Source organism: Acomys minous (genome assembly GCF_964271855.1).
Source record: "Acomys minous genome assembly, chromosome: 7".
Classification (NCBI taxonomy): domain Eukaryota; kingdom Metazoa; phylum Chordata; class Mammalia; order Rodentia; family Muridae; genus Acomys; species Acomys minous.
Window position 1 is genome coordinate 40,587,415 of NC_140488.1, and position 22,875 is coordinate 40,610,289.

Below are 22,875 nucleotides of genomic sequence, written 5' to 3' on the forward strand. Positions count from 1 at the left end.
AAGAGAGCTTAAAGAAAGTACAAAGTAAGATACAGGTTAGCAATATAGGCAGCCTTTAAATCCAAGCAAACCTAGTTTTAACATCCCCTGCCCCCTTATAGGTTCTATTCTCTAAAATTTCATCTTATACTTGGGAAGGTACCAGGCATTGATGATTTTAAAAAGATGTTGACGGTCTGGAGAGATGGCTTAGTAGTTTAAAGTTATTGCTGCTATTCCAGCAAACATTGGTTTAGTTCCCAGCACCTACATGGAGGCTTTTAATCATCTATAATTCCAGTTTCAGAGAAACCAATGCCATTTTCTGACCTCTGTAGGCATTGTATATACATGGTACACTGACATGCATAAAAACAAAACACTTATACACATAAAATTAAAATAAGTCTTTAAAAAATTAGTCTACAACCTGCCCTTGAAATTCCAAGTTGACATTTGTCTTTCAGGTAAGGCAGGAGTTTGAAGCATCCCTTTGCAAGGTGATTGGTCTGTACCAGGTCAGCCTGTATCTTTGTCAAACAAAACTCATAGATTCAAAAGAATATATAATGTTTCTCCCAGCAAGGAAGCCAGAAACTTCCTTAGGAGAGCTAAACCTGTCTTAAGAGACTTAAGACTGATATTCTTTCCCCAATTCCATCACTACAATGTGAGGACTTTCATACTGTTACCAGGCAACTAACAACTATTTATTGTTGCTTCCTGTTGAAAAAAAATGGTTGGTCTAAATATAGTATAGTTTCAATTGAGAAAAATCATTGTATCAGGAGCTTTTGGGTTGCAAAGAAGAGAAAAAAAATCTATAAAATATGCCTTCCTGAAAGGATCATATTAGCTCACATAGTTAACAGTGTGCAGGCAGGTCTTGATTCAGTAAATCATTAAGACATCACCAGGATTTATTTTCTTTATCTTTCCCTTTCTTGTCTGTTTTTGAATCATGTCCTAAGAGGTGGATTTTTGTCCTTTAATCAAAAGGTGAATGATAGTAGCAATCAGGTACAACCCTTTTCCTCTTGTTATAGCAGAGATGGGGGAGGAGAGCATTCTCATGAATAGTCAAAAAATTCAATATGAGCATAAATTTAGGATACAAGCCTGCCTCCTGGGAAAGGCCCAGAGGCTCAGGCAAACCTGGTTTTCAGGGCTGGGAGTGGAATGCTACTCAAGTAACTAGAGAGAAGAAAGAAAGAAGTAAGATCTTGACATAAAATTTAAACCCCATTGACAAAAGCAGAATGATTGCCTGGAAGGCAAAGAGCGAATGCCTGATATAATCATATCTATTCAATATCTTACATTTTTTGATACAAAAATATGTATCTCAATGTGGATGGGGAAATTTACCAAGCCCTCAATCTTAGATGAAAAGCTACAGGCAATTAATTGCTATAGAGGGAAAATCAGTCTTCTCTGCGGATGAGCCTCCTGATAGATCATCTGAGTCAAAGTGGTCAGCCCTAAACACATATACATATAAAACAACTTTAAATGGACTCAATATATATACGTATATACAAATTATATATATATATTATATTATATACTGTGTGTGCATGCTTGTGTGTGTATGTGTGTGTGTGTGTGTGTGTGTGTGTGTGTGTGTGTGTGTGTGTTACCATAATGGCTCCGGATTACAGAGGAAGGGGAGAGCTTCAACTCCCGATATCTCAGATGAGGATGGCAGGAGCTGGTTTCCTCCCTCTCCCAATCTGGTGTTATAAAGTCAGCAACCCCATCATCAACCCTAGTAAGAATTTATTACCCTGACAGTTAACAAGCTTCACTCCTTGTCTGACATTATAAGGTTTCACCCCAGACTCTTAGCTCCTGAGTATGCAGATGAAGTATCTCCAACAACCCTGCCATGGGCAATTTTACACAGCTACACAAACCTTGCCTCAGAGACCCAGGCCACAGACTCAGAGGCATAAATACCCCTTCCTGTTAGGGGCCGCAATCGCCATTACAAGATGGCGCCGGTTTCCTGCTTCCTGGTTCTTCACGGCTGTCTGGCCTTGAGTGCGCCTGCGTATGGCACGAAACCATTCACTAATGCGTTTGCGCAAAGCGTGTTTTACTACATGCTAATTAGGCACTTTGAGTGAGCCAATGAGGACTCGGCACGCCTCCCGAAACAGCATATAAGCAGCGGGTTTTGGGGGACTCGGGGTCCTTCGCATCTGCCATCAAAAAGAGCTGATTCAATAAATGCTGTCAGAAGAATCTTGAGTGTGGAGTGCTCCTTATCGGCGAGGTTGCGCGCCGCACCTTCCTTCCCAATAAATGAACCAGTTCTCTGAAGCTGTTCCAGGCCATATGTTCTTTGCCCATGCACTCAGCCTGCTGACTAATGGCCTGCCTGCACCCACCTGCCCCAGCCAAGCTTCACTCCCTCCAGTTCATCCTAGTGTGCAAGGATCCTGGATACCTCAAAAGGAGAAGCAGAAACAGGGCAGCATATATACAAGTTAATTGAAAGAAGAAGGGGTCATGTATTTAAGAAGAAAGAGAAGAACATGGGAGCAGTTGGAAGGGGAGAGGAAAGAATGGAAATGATGTACATAGAGTACTCAAATATGAAATTCTCATCATAAATTTTAATTTAAAAGGGCAAAATATTTTATCATACAGATTAGTATCAGAGTTGAGAGAATTTATTTCCCTGTAGACAAATCTCACAGGATAAAAGAAAAAAATGCATGATAAAGAAATGCCAGAAAAATTAAATTAATATTTATACTACCAAAATATTTGAGAATAGCTTCTATACCAAGACTAGTCAATTACATCATTTCATCATATATGTTGGACTAATAATGAAGCAAAAATAGCAAAGAAGTGTAGTAAATGAACCATTTACCAGGAAAAATCTCAACAGTGGGAAGCATCGATAATTGGCTTCCTTTAATAATTTAATTGTTGACCTATGGTGACTATGATTAAAACAATGTATTTAATTTTTGTAAATTTCCAAGAAAATAGATATTTACAGTGCTCTAGTCATACATAAAATGCCAAGAATCTTAGTTAACATGCAATTAAATTAACTTGGTTTAGCCATTTTGCAATGCGTGCATATTTCAAAATATCACACTATACTTAATATGTCACTTTTACCATGAAAGGTGGAGATGCTCTTCTTGAGTAATGTAGCTACTGAGAAGTTGCCCATCCTCCTATCAAAAACCCCTCACTCATGCTCCTATGAGCAACCATATTTAAACTCACTGATTCACAATAACAAAAGATATGAGATGAGAAGAGGACTACTTGGAAAAAAGAAGGCAGTACGTAGTGGGAAGGGGTAATGAGGATGAATGTAATTGAAATGAGTTATGTACATGTATGCGACTTTCATACTGAAAACCATTATTATATATAAAGCCATTATAATACATGATAAACATGATAAGAAATGGCTTAAGAACAGGAAAAATAAAATAAACCATTACACGTTAGAGTATGATTGTTTGAATACTTACCTGATAGGCTCAGGCACTTGTGCACTTGGTCCCAGGTTGATGACACTGGTCTAAGGAGGCTATTTCTTTCTGCAGGAAATATGCCATTGTGGGTAGCCATTGAGCATCCAAAGCTTGATTCTACTGCCAGTTCACTTTCAGCTTTGTGTTTGCAGTTTAAATGTTGTCTCTCAGCTTCCTGCTTTGGTTACTTCCTGCCATGCTGTTTCCTCTCTGGAACTATAAGCGAAATTAAACCCTTTGTTCTATGAGTGGCCTTACTCATTTTTTTCCCACAGCAACAGAATAAGTAAGACAAAGAAGCAGCAGACTATTGCTCTAAAGAATCTGAACATGTGTGGTTTTGTGGAATGTGCACAGGCCTGTGAATGGCTCCCTAGATTAGGTTACTTAGGGTTGGAATATCTGCTTTAGCTGTATTCAGCAACATCTAAAGGGGTGAGGCACTGGGTTGAATAAGAACAAGAAAACAAGGTAGCAGCAGCATTTCTTCCATTCTGCTTTACTAACTGGAAATGCCCTGTGACCAGTTGATTCTAGCTCCTGCTGCCATGATTTCCACATGACAATAGACTATGACTTTGAACTGTGAGCCAAAATGAATCTTTTCTTCCTTGAGTTGCATTTGTCATGTATTTTTGTCTCAGCAATATGGAAAGTAATTAGCACAGAAAACACATACCTTGAAATGGTGCTATTGTTGAGCTAAACCTGTCTGTGTGGCATTAGGCTATTAAAACTAATTTGTTGCAAGAATGTGGAAATATTTGAAATGGTGTGTCAGAAAAAATCCCCTTCAAAGGTGTAAGGAGAGATAAATGGGCCATTCTGATGGGATATTGGAAGAACAGAATGCCAGGAAAAACATGGAAAATAGAGGTCTGGCTAATGAGCTTTCAAGGGGCTCAAATACTTTATCAGGAACTGAATACATATGCCTTGGGAGCCACTTTTCCAACATCAAAAAAGATCTTTTCATATTCTGGAATGATTGAATTGAGAGAGCATCACCTTTACATTATGTAACAATTAACTTTAATACATGTGAAGCGAAGTATGACTTAAATGACAGGGATGTAACCTTGCAGTCTCCATTATATCATTACGTATCTATTACAAACTGAAAGCAAATAGATTTAATAGTAAATTAATTGATTACAGAATCATTGTGAGTAACTTGGAGAAACATACTTAATAGTTGTTGTCAAACATAGGGTTAATATGCAAAAAGAACAAGTTTGTCTTCCTACAAATTCCCTTAAGAGTCAATTTGTTGAATCAGATATTCCCCAAGGCTGATACATTAAAGCATTTCTTATGTGTAAATAGCTAACTAGCATCTGAATTAATCCAAATGTATTTTACCCTTGAGTTTTATGGGATGATGGCATATAAGCACCATCAGAAGACAATAAACTTGTCCGTTTCTCCTGAAATTATTCAATAACTTCAAACATCATTGCTCAAAAACTCAATGGCTTTAAATGGAGAGGTACAGAAGTATGAAGGCCTTTTGTTAGAAACTGTTGTTAGAATCCTGACTCAACAAACAAAAGCCTACCCAGTGAGATAATGTAGACACTGTGTATTTTTAGATGTGTCAAGTGATTTTTCCCCCAACTCATTAGAAATACAAATGAAATTTCAAAGTCCTAGATTTGTTCTGTATTTCCTTTATAGAGTGCTGTCTAGAAAATGAGTTTCAACCAGTTGCTATGTGAATACCAGTTAGTAGAGTGGCTGCTGTGTATGGAGCCTGTGGGAGGTGTAATTAAGACAGTGAGGCTAATCAGGAGGGGCGTGACTTAAGCATATTTTCCTTCTGTCTCAGATAGCACAAAGCTGCAGCAACAGAAAGATATGCTTTGGGGATCATGATGTGGCTCAGCGGTAGAGTGCTTGCCTAGCATTGTGAGACCCTTGGCTGAAACCCAGCAGTAAAAAAAAAAAGAGAGAGAGAGAGAGAGAGAGAGAGAGAGAGAGAGAGAGAGAGAGAGAGAATGAAAAGAGAAAGGGAAAGATGTTATCTCAGTTACAAACTTCATGACTGGGGCAGATAAACCAGCTGCTCTAAATCTTTATTCATCATCTTTAAATCGAATTTATAACACCTACCTCAGCAAAATGCAGTGAGTATAAAATATTAGCATTGGATATTACATCTTTTAGTAATATGAAACTTAACTGAGACCTATTAACAAACCAAAGTTCTCGCTATAGTGTCTGGCATAAAGGAGGTGTTAACCAACAATTAATTTCCCCTTTTCTAAATAGCCACAGAGCCAGATTTTATAGGCAAGTGCATTAAAGACTACATGATGAATGAAACACTACATGATGAATGAAACACTACATTGTGTGAATCAAAGACTACCTAGTCCTCTATTGTGTTACAATGAAACGAGTAGGATTAGTGACTATAATTATAAATGGCTTCACACTGTGCTGGCTAGTTAGACTACTGAGAGCCATTTAGTCTACGTGTTAGAAATCAATAAATGGAGAAAGAAGCCCAAGAAAACCAAATAATGAAAATTAGTTATTCGGAAATAATACCCAATAGAAAATAATTTAGTGTGTGGGTGCACAAACTTTAGCTGTCATCAAAGACTATACAACATGGGATGGGTACTGAGATGGATTTGCCAAAAATTGTTCTATCAACTGTAATAATTGGTCTAACTCACTTATGAAACTTTTACTTTAAAATGTGGACACTTTGGGGGAGGATCATGAAGATATTGAAGATCCAGAAGACAAGTTTTTCTGGGAAGCATGCTTCATTCTTCTGACCAAATAGTATCTGAACCTTCATAAAGAGACAATAAAACAAGCTGGGTGTGCTGGTGCACACCTGTAATCCCAGCACTCTGGGAAGCAGAGGCAGGCAGATCACTGTGAGTTTGAGGCCAGCCTGGTCTACAAAGTGAGTCCAGGATAGCCAAGGCTACACAGAGAAACCCTGTGACAGAAAAAAAAAAAAGGAAAAGGAAAAGAGACAGTAAAACAAGCCACCAATGCAAAGGGCTTTTCCAATGTATCACAGATCCCTACAGACTCATCCTAAGTGTGTGGTATTTGATTTTGCCAACATGGAAAGTCTATATATCCTAAGTGCTCCTGTTTTTCTTTAGAGATCACTGCTGTGGTGTGAACATAGATATTCTGCATGGTGACATCCCAGTCAGTATTCAAGAAAGTGTGATTTATTATATCATCATAAGTAGAAACAGGAGAAGTGATACAGCTATAGTATTTTGTAACTTGCCCAAAATGGAGATGGTGACTGAGGCCAATAATATACTTCTACCTCCCTACAGTACTGATCAGTGGCTAATGTCCAATTATGTCTTCATCTATGATAGTATACTCAGATAGAACTAACATTTAGTAGTACTGAAAAAAGCAATCATTTATTGCAGGCACCATACTTCTGGTTACACATGGAGGTAGATTAGGAAGTTTAAAATCTTAGATATGTAGGAATTTCATTACATCCCTAGAAAGATGTTAGAAATTAAAAGGGAAGATGGTTTAATGTTGAGGAAAGGTATCTAAGGAGACTGATAGTCAGCACCCACACTAGAATTCACAGTGTGGTACTGATGTTATGTAAGGATAATATTCATTTTTCTTGGAGTGCTCAGAGGATTAATGCTAGTAATCCCCATCAGGAAACTGATGTGACAAACACCAATTTATTCACTTACAGTGAGAAGCAGCTGCCAAGTAGGCTAGAATACTTGTGTCAGATGACTAGCAAATATTTCCAAAACAAAATTTAAATACCAAAGTAACTACTACCAGATGATTTGGAGACTACAACATAAGAAGAATGAGAGTGAGGGAATATCATAAAAGCTGATGATACAAATTGCGATGGCCTGGGAACATAATCCCATTTTAGGAATTGACCTATCAAATGGTATGCATGTCAGTACCCCATTTCTAGGATTAAGAATATCATTATTCTATTTTTATTTTATTCCTTCAATTTATAGACACTGTACAAACCATTCTGTCATTAATGTTTTCCTCTGACTTATGAGGAGGACTTACCTTGCTGGGTGGCATCAATCGTATAACTGATATATCTCCCTAACACTGCATTCTTGGTTAGACTGAGGGGTTTCCTTTTTTTAATTTTATTAATTTATTCATATTACATCTCAATGGTTATCCCCTCCCTTGTATCCTCCCATTCCTCCCTCCTTCCCATTTTCCCCTTACTCCCTTCCCCTATGTCTGTGACTGAGGGGGACCTCCTCTCCCTGTATATGCTCATAGGGTATCAAGTCTCTTCTTGGTAGCCCGCTATCCTTCCAACTGAGGGGTTTCTAATGCCCTTTACAGCACTGCAGTATACCTTTCAGTGTTTTGTGGATCATCTTTTGTCTGTGCATTATAATTAATTTCACTAAGTCTAATTAACTGTAATTTCTGAGGACAATGTTTTATAACTCTTCTATGCTAACCCATCTGATATTCCACTTGACAGTATATAGTACATGATGCCTCTATAACATATTTTAATATGATGCTTGCTTGTCAGAAGTACAGAATGATAACAAGTCTCAATTTTTTTTCTCAATTAGGCTACTTAATTGAATGACATCATGTAAAAGAGGTCATTTATTGAATATAATTCATCAAGAGACCTCCAGAAGTGAAAAGTGAGCTGAAGTTCTTAGCCCTGAATTGACTACTTTCTCTTAGACACTGTGAAGTCCAAAGATTTCTATCTTGCAGCAAATGTTGTTGAAAGGGAAGATCCATACAGGAATTAAAGTTGCACATCTTGAAAAGAGGGCCCACAGTGATAAATAGTTGGCCTTAAGATAAGGAAATGCCAGTAATCAAGTTATATGCTGTGAACTCCTACTGACATTCAAGACCATGTGTTATGGTCAGGAAAAAACTCATCAAAAGGCTATTTGAACTGGAAATGATGGTATCTCCTTTTGATTTTAGTTTCCCTAATGCTGAATTGACATTAATTTTGAAATGTACTGTTAACTATTCACATACCATTTTACTCGTTTTTTAATAAGGCTGTCTTACTATTATTAAGTGTTAAAAGTTCTTTATATTCTGGATGTGAGTTCATTATCCAACTCATGATTAAAAAGTACTTTTACCCACATCTAACTCTTTTCCTTCCTTCCATTCTTTATTTTTTTCTTGCTGTTCCCAAGCTACCTATCCACCTATCTCAGCCTCCCAACTACCAGTACTTAGATTACAGTGTACATCAACATCTTTCATTTTCTTAATGTTTATGAAAATATTTTTCATTTTTGTAAACCCAAATTTATATTTTTCTTTTATGGCTTATGTTTTTGGTATCATATATAGATGTATTCTATGTAACCAAAGGTCTTAAATGTTTCTCCCTCTAGCTTGCATTATTGTCAATGATCCATTCTGAGGTTTTTTATTTTTTTTAATGGTGTTAGTACAATCATTTGTTTGAAAATTTTTTTTACTAATAGAGTAGTTTGGCACTGTTATTAAAAGTCAACTGATTATCAAACATAAGGCTAAATACTATTATTAAATGTGCTCCACTACTCCAAATGGCTAGCCTAGTGAAAAATCTACACTATCTTGACATACTCCATTTCCATGTAGATTTCATGACTATATTGTCAATGCTTACAAAAACTCCTTTGAGTCTTCTAATCTGTAAATATGAATTGCCACTCAGTTCATGGAAATGTTCTTAATAACTTTTAACAATGCTTTGTTTTTTCATTGTACACATCTTAAGTTCTATGGCTTAAATTGTGGTCTTATACCTGAATCTGTTTTATTTATATAAATGGATTTTCTTACATTTAAATTTTTGATAGTTTGTTGGTAGTTTGCACAAATATGATTAAGTTTTATATATTGCTCTTGACTTCTGTGACTTTCCAAATGTTTTCTAGTAATTTTGCATTAGGTATGTATTTTCATGTTCTTTAAGAATTTCTACACTAAAGATGTCACCTACAAAGATAAGTTTCTTTCTTTCTTCTTCCATCCCCCAGAAAATACAAAGAAAAAAAACAGCATGAGTATAGGTCATTTGAACTAGTCCTTTATTATAGAATTAGAAGAGCTAGATGAGGATTATTTATGGAAATCCCAGACTCAATCAACATTCAAATAGCTCTACTTGATAAAATTTCTGATACAATCTCAGTACTGCAGTGAGAATTTCTTAGCACAATCAGAATATGTGCATTAAGATTTCCTTATTACGGCAGTGTATGGAATACTGTGGATATATAGCAAGCTACTGACAAAGGAATTAACTGCTTGTGAATGCAAGTAGGGATTGGCACAATGGTTAGTGAGGCACTGATGGATGAAGAGATATTTCTTGGTGCTACAAGACGAAAGCAGTAAGGCCCTATCTGGGATTAAGTATTAAAAACTAAGCACAATTCTGCAGGGACAATATCAAAGTACAATGGCACTTCATGTTCTGAGAAACCTTGATGGCTACTAAGGATATGCAATCACTAATCTTTAGGAGATCCATTATGGGGAAATACAACAGCACCAAGAAGCAATGAATGAAGAACTGGTAATTACCAGTAAGTGCTGAGAAATTAGATGTTAACATTTCTAAGAAGTTGTGCCTTTCTAGCACATCATTCCATTTCTTTTGTAGAAGCATCATCTACACTATTTATACATAGAGCTGATGTGTGCCAAGAGTACAAGACAAGCAAAAGAACACCCCAGTTGTCGGGTTTTGTGCACAGATGGTGTTAATATATGTGCACAAGATTTTGCAGATGAGTTGGTTCCAAAAGTTCTACATCATCCCATTGCTTTCCAAGGTCCTCATTTAGATGACAACACCCAAAGGTGGTCCATAAGAATATAGTTTGGTAGCAGTTGGCAGTGGTCTTAAATGGTGAGACCTGGAGAGTCAGGACTACTGTAGGCTGAAAAGTCAGTCCTTAGTAGAGCTTTGTCTCTGTTCAGGCAGCAAGAACATGCTGCTGTTACAGTAGGACACCTTAAACAAATGTCTTTAAATAACATATTTGGTCATTATTCTAAACCATTAGACTTAGCCATATGCATGTTCAAACCTAAAATAGGAACATTAGTGTAGATAAGAGTATGCTTGGATTGACCTGCTTAATGTATGTTAACTTTCAGAGAGGCTATTCCTCAAAGAAAGTTGCTAGTAAGTAAGCAGTATTCAGTTTAAATGACCATATCATTTGGTTTGCCAAGAGACAATAAGTTCATGTAAGCAGGATAATCAGGAGTCTTTAGATGGTAACAAAATATATAGCTGTATGGAAGGCTGGCAGGGATTTAGTTCCAGGATGATTGGCTTGCATTGGCACTAGAGTCTGATTAATAAGTAGAACAGAATCCAGATTCTGATTTCTTGATGACAAGGTTATTGTTGGGTATGCTGATGCCATTACAATTGCAAACAGAGTCACTAAGAGACAGATTATTAAAGAGGAGGATAAAGCTTTGGGCTCAGTCCTAGGCTCATAAACTATGGGACTTGTGCCAATAGAATCAACCAAAATTTCATCTATTGGTAGGGATGTGAATCTTAATATATTATCAGGGTTATTTTTTGTGAGTCAGACTGGAGAGAGTCTTGTCTGCAAATGTTCATAATTCTTGAAGGGATTGATGCCAAGTATAAAGTTTCTATTAATTTTCTTCATCATTGTTGTTAGGTCAAATCTGGTAAGGGACTATTTTCCAACTAAGATGTTCTGGTTGTTCTGGAGATGTAAATGTTCATGGTTGTTTTTAATGTGATTCCATAACAACTCATTTGTATTTTGAAAGTTTACAAATCACTAAGGCCAGTGGTGAGAGGACTATGAATTTACAATGTGATTTCCTATCCACCTTACTAGTGAGCTACATTTTTCTCTTTGCTGGAGTTCGAGAACGTTTAGCAAGGCAATCCCTTGTGAAGTGACCAGCCTGGCTACAGTAAAGACATAATGGAGTTTCTTGCTGGCGGGCTCTTTTGGCTGGAGTGACAGGCAGTTGAGCTCCCTGAAACTGTTTGGGCTCCTCCTTGGATAGTAGACTTAGGGGGCTCAGGAAAGCTTGAGAATGATTTGTGGAAGCAAACCCTGGGACATGGCATTCTGACTGTAGGAGCTCTGGCCTATCTTTGTGTTTTTTGTCCAGCTGAATGCATTGAGTGATCAAATCTGGCAGGTTTCCCATTATATCTGTGATTTCTTCATCATGAGTGGCCTCAGCTTGTCCCTTTTGGATCTGGTTGCTCTGGTTGGTTTCACCATAACTCAGATTTTGACCAAGAACTTGGGAAGTAGTAGCGTCATGCTGAGAGTTGTCTCTCTTGTCAACCTTCATATTCATTGGAGGAGTCATTTCTTGTTCCGTGCGTTCACCAGATGATTGCTGGAACTCAAGAACAAAGTTCTCACATTGCTTCAATAGGTTCCTCTGGTGGGACTCAGACATGATGTCACAACTTTGCATCTGCTGGGATAGGGAGTCAAAAAAGTGCTTGATTCGGGCATCATCTGCAGGATTCGAAACCTCCAGAGCCGTCAAATAGGTAGTCATCTGAGCAAGAAAACCCATGACATTGGTTGGGTTACCATGAAATTGAGGGAGATGGTCACCTGAGTAGGGCACAGACATCACTGGGGTATTCAGGACAGGTACAACTTGTCCTCTTAACGTGGAGTTATCTTCAGGCGGATGCTGCATTTGTGGCTGCAGAATCACATTGTCTCCTCTCAAGGTCGGTGGTGATTCTGTGCATTTCTCCATTGTGTCTCTTGGAACTATGTAGAACTGAATAGAAATTTAGTACCAGTACAGACCAAGGAGCAGGCAGTGGTTTGGTATCAGAAAAGATAGAGTCATGTGCAAGCAGGAAACAGCTGTTCAATGTCACTAGAGAGTGCTGAGAGTTGAGCTGGAGAGATGCTACCAAAATCTTATCTTCTATTCATCACTGCTGCTTCTTTATGAAGAATGTCAGTGTTCTACACATTCAGATGACACATATCACCTTAGGACACATAGAGGAGAGGATTTGAATTAAGACAAGATATATATATATATCATAGTCACAATAATTTTCTCCTCCCTCCCGTTCTTTGTAAGTATAGACATTAAAGTTCATCCTGATTCATTATTTCTTTTATAATCACTGTCAAAGAATTTTAGATTAGAGTTCAAAATAGTATTAGCAATCATCCAGACCAACAAAATTTATAGTTTCACAGATTAAAAACAGAGATTCAGAGAAACAAAAATATTTGCCCAAGGTCACCCAGATAGTTAATATCAGATCTGGTATGCTCATTAGAGCAGCAATCCAAAAGAGCACTTCTTCCAGCGATTCATACTCTACTTGAGTGTGATGATACTTCATGCTCTTGACTGCTTAAAACTTGATCAAGAAACAAGAGCATTGATCTTACCAGAGATGTTTTTAGGAATATAGAAAACCAAGACCCATCAAGTACCCACTGAATAACTTTTCACACTTTGCTAAGATTTCCAATGTGATTAGAATTTTTATTGTAGTTTAGGAATTACTTGGTTTAGAATGGAAAAATCACTGACTATATTTTACTCACTACTTTAAGCCTTCATTGTTGCCAGGTATCTGAATGCTGCATTGTTAGTTAATCTGTTTTTTTTTCTTACCATGTCCTTGTCTGGCGTGACATTTGTGTTACCATGGAAATAATTAGGACATCACAAGAAAGATGAACACATAAGATTGAGAACTTCACAAATAAGAACTGAATGTTCTTAAAAGTATAAAGATCAAAATGGTCAACACTCCTCTAAACATAGATAAGAACAATAAAGTAAATGATAAAATTTAAAAATAATTCCCAAACATATGACATGTCAGTTAGTTTGAGCTATCCTTTAGTTTCTTTCATTACCCCTCCTTGTATATCATAAAATTAAAATGTCCTTCAATTGTGTACCAGTGTGCAAAAAATCACTTAATCACTTAAAGCATAAGTTTCTCACAAGATAGGCCATTGACCTATGGAAAAACAAAATACTACTGTTTTGTTATCAGGATATATCAATAAAATAATTCCTAATGGCATCCTGCTATACTCATAGATTAGTGTCTTGCTCAGCCATCATCAGAGAATCTTCTTCCTACATTAGTTGGGAACTAATAGAGACAGTTAACTGGACAAGGTATACAGAGTGGAGACCTTGGGACAGCAACTCTAAATGGGATGTTTTCACCAAAACCCTCTCCTCCAGGGGTCAGGGTGCTATGTAGAAGAGGACACAGAAAGATTGCAAGAGCCAGGAGGATGGTGGACACAAAAGAAACCTTGTCTTCCAGATACAACAGGACTGATGCATATAAGAACTCATAGAGACCATGGCAGCATAGGGCCTGCACAAGTCCAAGCCAGCTGGGAGGAGTAAGTAGACAACAGCTCCTATCCCTAGCCAAAAAGCTATCTCCAACTGCCAACTACTTGCACAGGGAAAATTAGTTTTCTCAAAGAGAGTCTTATTTGGGTGTGCCCATGCCCAGCAGGAGATGGCCAACAAAAAATAAACTCAGGGGTTTTTTGTTTTGTTTTTGTATTGCTATGTTGCATGTTACTTTGCTTGGAAATGTTTTGTCTTACTGATTTACTGATATTTTGCTTGTATATTATGGTTTTGGTGTGTGTGTGTGTGTGTGTGTGTGTGTGTGTGTGTGTGTGTGTGTGTTTCTTGTAGAGATGTATACGCATCACTTCTCTACAGACAAATTCTGGCTCAACCAAATCTCTGTGGCTTTGGAAAAGTTATTTAATCTCTTGAGAATCATTCTCCAAACTTTAAAGTAATACCCATATGCCATAGCACTATAAATACACATATATATGTTTATATCTGTATTACAGTACAGATGTGTTTATGCATATGCGTATGTTCATATGAAGTGCATGGATCACAGCATTTTTCTATGGAATTGTTCATCTGTGTATGCATCCCAGTCAGCAATGTAGAGCCCCTGACTTAAATGAAGATGGAGTTTTAAATTATATTTTGTTTTTCTCTTAACAGTTCTAAATGCTGTTGTCAAAGTATAATGTTTTTTATATGCATAGAGAATATTTTTTACAGTAAAATAAACAAATCTACACATAATAAAAAATTATTATGCCTACCTCATAGTGTTTTGATGGATAACTGAAATGAAAGGAGATTGGTAGAGCCTCATGCAGAAGGCAAAGGCCTCATAAATGTTAGCTATCATTTTTCTAGGTCCATAGTTGTGTCATCTGTGTTTTATAATTCAAGTTTCATATTTTCATATTTTTGAAAGGTAGCACAGAGCATTACTGTTTATTATATAACATTTCCTGCAGTATCTAGGGAAACATCCCGTAATTAAGCCATTAAAAATTCAGCAGGAAAAATGTCTGAATATTCATACTGAATTGGTTATAGATGAAATTCATGTCAAATCAGGTCAAATTTTGCTACCAACTGGGTTTTAGCAACAAATTAATGAAAAAATTGACTTAAATCTCATAGACCTCTTTGATTTCAGAGTTGAAATAAAAAGAGATTGTGAATTAACTTTTTTATTAGAAGGGTATGATTATAACTTTTTCTTTATGTCTCTGCCTTGTGCCTTTTCCTCCTAACCATCATCAATTTCATATCTTTGTGAGGGTTCCTGACTCTATACAGAATTATGTATTCAAGGTGGCTTAGCATTTAATTTTCCTAATTATGTAGCAAGGGTGAAACACTTGCTAAAATTAAAAGCATTAGCCCACATGCAAATCACACAATGGCATCATTGTCAGTGGCAAATGCTCATTCCCTCAGAGAAAATCTACCTGGTCATTTCATTTGGGAAATTACTTTTCCCAGAGATCATTAACCTTCTATTGGATTGTCCATAGACTATGCTTTTACAAAGACTGCCCGACTGAAGGATCTAGCCTTAGAGAGGCAACGCAGAAACATCAAATGCACTGGTTTTGGAGCATCAGACTAGTGTGGCTGTACCAGATCTTATAGAAACTGCATGGATATAAGCTTTTGCTTAATATGTACATGGTCAAGCTAAGAAAACCCTATCAACAAATGGTTTTAGCAATCTTTTATGAGCCATTTTGTTTATATTCACTTTGCTCAAAATCAGAGTTAATAGTTTCTGGACACAAAACTGTTTAAGATGACATTTGAAGAACCATCTTGGTATAGATATTAGATTTGAAATATCCATAAAAAGGACATGCATTAAGGGTTTGGTTTTCAGCTTGGCTCAATTAGAGGGGGTGGAACCCCTTAAGAAGTAGTACTTGATGAAAGGTCATTGATGTAAATTTCCAAAGAAGGTACTGGATTCATAGTCCATTCTTTGTTTCTTTCTTTTCACTTCCTGGCCTCTATTAAAAATGTGCTTCCACCCCACCAAAAGCACCAAAGCAACAGTGATAACTGACTACAGATCAAAACCTCCACAAGAGTGGCCAAAAATTATCCCCGGCTCTTGGTTCTAGCAACAGAAAGCCAACTGTCTCTGTTCAGCTGTGCTTTATTGCCTATAAAATAACTTTGTGACCTTACATTGTTTTATTTTTAAGATATTGGATCTTAGGCCAAGAAAAGCTACAATCCTTTTGAGTTTCAGAACTTCTAAGGAAATCTGTGGTCATAGGTACTGAACTGAAGCATCAGTTTCCCTCATAAGGGTGAGCAGAGGAGCACGTTTGGACTTTTCTAGAGATATGTGTGTATTTATACCATTCAGAAGAATAACCTTGGATAAGTTTTTATGTGTTTTTTGTGGTATCGTTGTTTTGTGTCTCTTCATGTAAGCATCTTCATCTGTATACTGAAGAGTATTGGGCTTCTTAAATTTTAGCATACTCTAGAAATAGGCATTACAGGTAATGTTGACTTAAGTGGTCCTCAGATTTGATCATGAGAATATTGGAGATTGAACACATACACACATACACACACACACACACACACACACACACACACACACACGGGAGAGAGAGAGAGAGAGAGAGAGAGAGAGAGAGAGAGAGACAGAGAGAGAGAGAGAGAGACAGAGAGAGAGACAGAGAGAGAGACAGAGAGAGAGACAGAGAGATTCAAGGTTCATAGAATCTGCTGGGATTTCAACATAGTAAATTTTTTATTTATTTCATCTATGGAAAATATGGGACATTGGCTCATGGATGAAACCTAGCAATATGAATGTTAAATAAGCCATACAGGTGATGTCGAAGCAGAAATTTCAGTTAATACTTTTGAGAACTTTGAGTTGGGTGTTTCCTAAGGGTCCTTTTGATTTTAGCATTAGCTACATTTTTGAATGGAGGGTGGAGTCAAGTTTTCACTCCTTAGCCTAGATTGAATTGAAACATACTCTGTAGCCAGGATTGGTACCAAACTGACATTCTTCCCTAGTTATCAGAGTTAAGTGCCAAGGTTCTAGGTATGTACATTAATACTGAGTTTGTCATTTTTAGGAGTAAAATATGTATCTGCCAAAGAAACCCACAAAGTATGTGTTATGTGGACTGGATTTTTTTCTAATCCTCCATGAATTCCTTAAACAGTCTTCAAGGGCAGGGCAGTTCTAAGATACCTAATATTTGTCTAGTTTGGAGATAAAAGATCATAGCAATCAAGCTGACCCTGTTGTTGGGACTCTGTGATTCTCTCCCAAAGGAATACAACTGACTATGACTAGCCTAACAGGTATCCACATAATCCCCATATCATAAATACAGTGGCCCAGCTCATATGACATGGCTTTTGTCCACTGTGAATTATCAGAACTTAGACTTTCATTTTCAGTCTTCCTTCTTCTCCAGCCAGAACCGTAGCTTAGCTTCTTATGAAGTTCTGAGTACCATGAATCTTCTATCCCAGTTCCTTAGTTTTCCTTTATAATGTGACTTAAGTTTCTTAAGGAGCCACACTTCCTACATGAGGATTCCTGCTGCATAGGTTGCCCTATCTACATTCACTAAGATTTATATCTCTCATAACCAATTTCGTGTTCATTACTTCATTTCCTGACTGCAACTTTGCCATTTTCCAAGTCATAAACCAAGCTACTGAGATGTTAAGTCTAAGTTGGGGAGCAAGGGAGAAGTTTGCTACATGAGCAGCGTTCTTCAAATGACTCTCATGCAGACCACTTTCTCCTCTGAGACAAGGAAAGAGCTATTTAAAGATAAAAGACATGGGTGGCTCTCTCTGTGAGAAAACTTCTGAGTCCTATATCATTGGAGGATAAGCAGAACTAGAATTCCCCCATGATGAGACATTAGAATAGAGACTCAGAGAATCATAAAAACAGTGAGGCTTCATAAAAGTGATTGTTCTGGCAAACCCATAAAATCTATAACTTGCCTGAACACAGAGATAAAACATGAGGAAATGGCTGTCAAGTGGTACACATCTAAAATCTCACCTGTATGTCTACCACTCAACCCAAACTCTACCCCACTCTGCACGGATAGAATAGTACCTAGGCCTGCAGGAGATTTAATGGCTAAGACATACAAGTACTGCTCCTGCATTTGAAAGTTGAGTTTGGTTTCTTTGTCTGTTCCCTATGCTTCCATCATTTCAAACAGCACATGCTGCTTCAAGTAAACAATTAAGGAAAGAGTGGAAAAGTTCTAATCTACGAATCGCAAATAGTCATAAAACAAGCCCTTTAAATTTGAAATGAAAGGTCTTCTCCTGCATTTGTGCTCCCTGCTGTCTCTTTCATCTTTAATTCATTAGGCGCAATTCACTTAGTGCTGAACACCACTTGCAGCTGATGCAGGTCCCCGTGGTGTTGGGCAACCTGCTGCTCTGTTCAAGGTAGAGAAAGCTTAATAGATGCAACTTAGGATACATAATGTTTTGTGATTGCCAGAAGTCTTCTAAAAGCCTCAGGTTAACAATGGTTCTCAACCTGTGGGTTGTGACCCCTTTGAGGGGTTATATGACTCTTTCACAGGGATCACATATCACACACACACACACACACACACACACACACACACACACACATATATATATATTCACACACATACACACAGACACGTGTGTGTCTGTGTGTGTGTGTGTGTGTGTGTGTGTGTGTGTGTGTGTGTGAGAGAGAGAGAGAGAGAGAGAGAGAGAGAGAGAGAGAGAGAGAGAGAGAGAGAGAGACCATAATTTGAAGAACCGTATTAAAGGGTTGCAGCATTAAGAAAAAGGTTGAAAACTACTGGATTAAAGAAAATCTTACAGATGAAGAATGTGATGCTCAAGAAACAGAAATATGGGCCACTATACTATCTATGGTCTAATCCAAAACCCTTCCTAGTTAGCCTTTTCTCTTCACAAAGCATTGACTAGGAGTAAGCAATACAGAGATTATATGCTCCAGGGCACTCAAGAACTGGCACTCTACTATTCCATGGCTGGTAACATGTCACACACATGCAGAGTAACTTGTGTGTTCTACATATCTTTCTACTATTTTATTTATCTTTTTGATAAGCTGTGAAGGATAAGGCATAACTTACATTTTCAATACAACTGAGAAGCACATGCGGTTTGGAAGGAGGGCTCTGATGGGAGTTGAAGAGGGAGCATGGGGTGAATATGGTTAAGGTACATTGCATATGTGAATGAAAATTTCAAGTAACAAATAATAAATAAAAGTTGTTTAAAGAATTACAATGATTTGGTGTTACCTTCAAAACTAGAATCCTCCGCATCTAACACAACTATGCCATTTGAAGCCATTTTAAATAGTGATTTAAGAACAAATCTGAAAGTTTGAAATGAGATATTTTGAATCAAACTCCCAATCTCACTTAACCCAGTCTTTGAGACCTTGAGCAAGTTATCTTTGTGAGCCTTAGTTTTTACATCTGTAACATCTATGTATTTATACATAATGGAGGCAGTAACATATGTACAGTTACTGGCATTCTTTTTTAAATTGACAACATTTGTTTATAGCAGCCATAGACACAACAAGATATTACAGAAGGGCTTTACTATTACTGTTCGCTATATAGATCATCTTTTATTCTTTGTTAATATAAGCAGAAAGTCCATCCACCTGCCAGTGCATCTTGATGTCTTTTCATACCACAGATGCATGAATTAACCTTATGGAAATATAGGTAAAGAACTGTGGCAATTGAACTATTGTTCAGAAGACAGATGTCCAGACCTTATACTTACTCAGCAAACTTTGCCAAAGCAGTGAGAAAAAGCCTTGGATATTCTTGAAATATGTTTTGTTACTCAAGTGACTTCACATGCTGCTGAGGATGTGGAGAAGGGGGAAGACTCCTCCATTTCTGGTGGGAGTACAAACTTGTACAACCACTATGGAAATCAATGTGGCATTTTCTAAGAAAAGTGGGAATAGCTCTGTCTCAAGACATGGCCATACCACTTCTGAGCATATTCCTGAAAGATGCTCCACCATACCACAAGGACATTTGCTTAACTATGTTCATAGCAGCTTTATTCGTGATAGTCACAATCTGGCATCAACCTAGATGTCCCTCAGCTGAAGAATGGATAAAAAAAACTATGGCACATTTACACAATGGGATACTACTCAGATATTAAAAACAAGGAAATCTTGAAATGCAGGCAAATGGATGAAACTAGTAACAATCATCCTGAGTGAGCTAACTCAGATCCAGAAAGAAACATATGGTATATACTCACTTATAAGCTGATATTAGCCACATAATACAGAATAACCACACTACAATACACAGACCTAAAGAAACTAAATAACAAGGAGGACTCTAGGGAGAATGCTTAATTCTCATTCAGAAGGTCATCAGAAGCAGTTGAAGAGAAGGAAAAGGATAGGAGCCTACCATAGAGGTCCTCTGAAAGACTCCACCCAGCAGGGTCTGGAAGCAGATGTTGAGAATCACAGCCAAACGTTGGGTGGAGTACAGAGAGTCATATGGAAAAGATGGGGAAGGGTAAAAGGACCTGAAAGGGGACAGGAGCTCCACAAGGAGATCAATGGAGCCAACAAATCCAGGAAGAGGGAGGAGAGTGCTGCAGAGACTGAAATACCAACCAAGGACCATGCATGGTGAGGACCTAGATCCTTTGCTCAGATGTAGTAGATAGGTAGCAGTCTCCTTGTGGGTCCCATAATATGGGGAGTAGGTGCTATTTCTGACATGGACTCTGGTGCCCACTTCCCCATGGTGGAGCTGCCTTGTCAGGCCACAGAGGAAGAGGATACAGGCAGTCCAGATGAGACTTGATAAGCTGAGATCAGATGATAGGGAAGGAGGGCTCCCCCTTTCTGAGGACTAAGGGAAGGGGGAGGGCAGATGAGAGAGGGAGTGTGGGGCCAGGAGGTGACAAGATAGGTGTCTAAAATCAAGATATATAGCCAACAAATTAAATTTTTTTAATTGAATAAAGAAATATGTTCTGTTTGGATGAATGTGTAATTTTCCTTATGTCTATTCCCCTCTTAGAAAAGCTTCCCACCACCCCAGGTCCCAAACCAAGATTATCTAGGGACTTCGAAAGAAAATAAATGCAAATTAATAAGACAGAAGTTATTTAAAGGCATGGTATTTAAAGTTAAGTTTTAGTGAAGATGGAAGAATTACTAACCTCTCATATATTGTTCTCCATGTATAATTGGGCAATGAATTGAGCAATGGGGAAATTCTATAGAATGTGAAAGTATAAAGTAGAAACAGGTGGGATTCTCTCAGTGTTTGGTCACCACCAGTAGCAATCCTATTTCTATATCCTATTACTAGAGGTATCCCTTTCCATTTGGTGGCCTTCCTTAACTCCTCAACACTGAGACAGACACTGATTTCTGTAATCTTAGGACTCTACCAGCTGCTTAGACAGTGGCATTCTTTTTATGCATGTTAATGTCCTTAAGCTTAATATTTACTCTTCATAAATGGAGCTTTTTACATCCACCACAGATGGTTGATCATTTTATTTAATATATCTTTTACTGAATGTCTCTTTTGCTCCAGACACTGTGTTGGATTCTAGGAAAAAACAATGATCCCCGATGAAGAGCAAACATTCCAGAACAATCCAGAACAGTGGAAATCATACATATAAACTGTTTAAGTTAGCATCTGTTTCATAAAATCCACTTAGTAAGATATAGCTACTGTTTTAATACCGAAGACATGATGACGTACTAATTAGCACAGACTCTGAAATTAGATTTGCATTCGATTCTAGTTAAATGACATGAAATCTATGTAAAAGCCCTGAGAATTTAGACTCCACCTATGTGTACATTTCTTTAACTATAAACTAATAATCATCATAAATTTTTAATAAGTTTGAGGAATATAAAGTATCCTTTCTACAAGCCAATAACTCAGGTTTGAAGCTGATCTAGGCTGATCAAAAATGAAATGCATCTCAAACTTAATGAAATTTGACAAAGCAAAAAGGAAAGTAAATAAGGAATGTTGTTAGACCAATAACTGGTGACATTCTATGTATAGATATTGCAGGGAATCAAGTCTCTTCTTGGTAACCTGCTGTCCTTCCTCTGAGTGCCACCAGGTCTCCCCCTCCAGGGGACATGGTCAAAGGTGAGGCACCAGAGTATGTGAGAAAGTCATACCCCACTCTCCACTCTACTGTGGAGAGTGTTCTGTCCATTGGCTAGATCTGGGTAGGGGTTTAAGGTTTACCGCCTGTATTGTCCTTGGCTGGTGCCTTAGTTTGAGCGGGACCCCTGTGCCCAAATCTGCCTATCATAATGTTCTACTTGTAGGTTTCTAGGACCCTCTGGATCCTTCTACTTTGCCATTCTCCCATGCTTCTCTCATCTAGAGTCCCAATAGACAGGGGGAGATAATCCCCCTCAGGAACAGTCATAGGGGAGGGGAATAAGGGGAAAATGGGAGGGAGGGAGGGAAGAATGGGAGGATACAAGGGATGGGATAACCATTGAGATGTATCAAGAATAAATAAAGGAAAAAAATAAAAGATAAAAAAAGATATTGCAGGGAATGGCACTTTATAGTAGCAAGTAAATAGCTCCCTTCTTCATGTCCACTACATATGAGAAAACAGTTTCTATCCTTATGATCTTCCCCTAAAAGCTTCAAAATGCCAACTTAGAACCCCAGACTGAAGGAAGGCCACGTCTAATTCTTTCTTCTTTCTAATAAATTATATTCCCAGTAATATCTAACTTGCTATGCATAAATCTTGTTTAAAATCTCTTTTATTGGATATCTAATTTACCATGATAAAATGACTTTATTTGAAAAGCATAGTTAATGTTTTTGCTTTGGAGACAAGGCCACACTATTTAGCCCTAACTGGCATGGAATTCACTAGGTTGATTAGATTTGGCCTTCAACCT

The 22,875-nt window shown here is 37.7% G+C and overlaps 1 protein-coding gene across 4 annotated transcripts in view; it reads right to left on the reverse strand.

The window, feature by feature from the left end:
• Positions 1-9,547: 9,547 nt before the first annotated feature.
• RTL4 (retrotransposon Gag like 4) overlaps positions 9,548-22,875 on the reverse strand; it is a 315,459-nt gene continuing 302,131 nt past the window's right edge. For all 4 annotated transcript variants that reach the window (XM_084789239.1, XM_084789241.1, XM_084789240.1 and 1 more), the window contains exon 2: positions 9,548-12,519. In XM_084789239.1, coding sequence (XP_084645365.1) covers positions 11,382-12,275 — 894 coding nt within the window. In that variant the 5' untranslated portion in view covers positions 12,276-12,519 and the 3' untranslated portion in view covers positions 9,548-11,381. The remainder of the gene's footprint in view (positions 12,520-22,875) is intronic.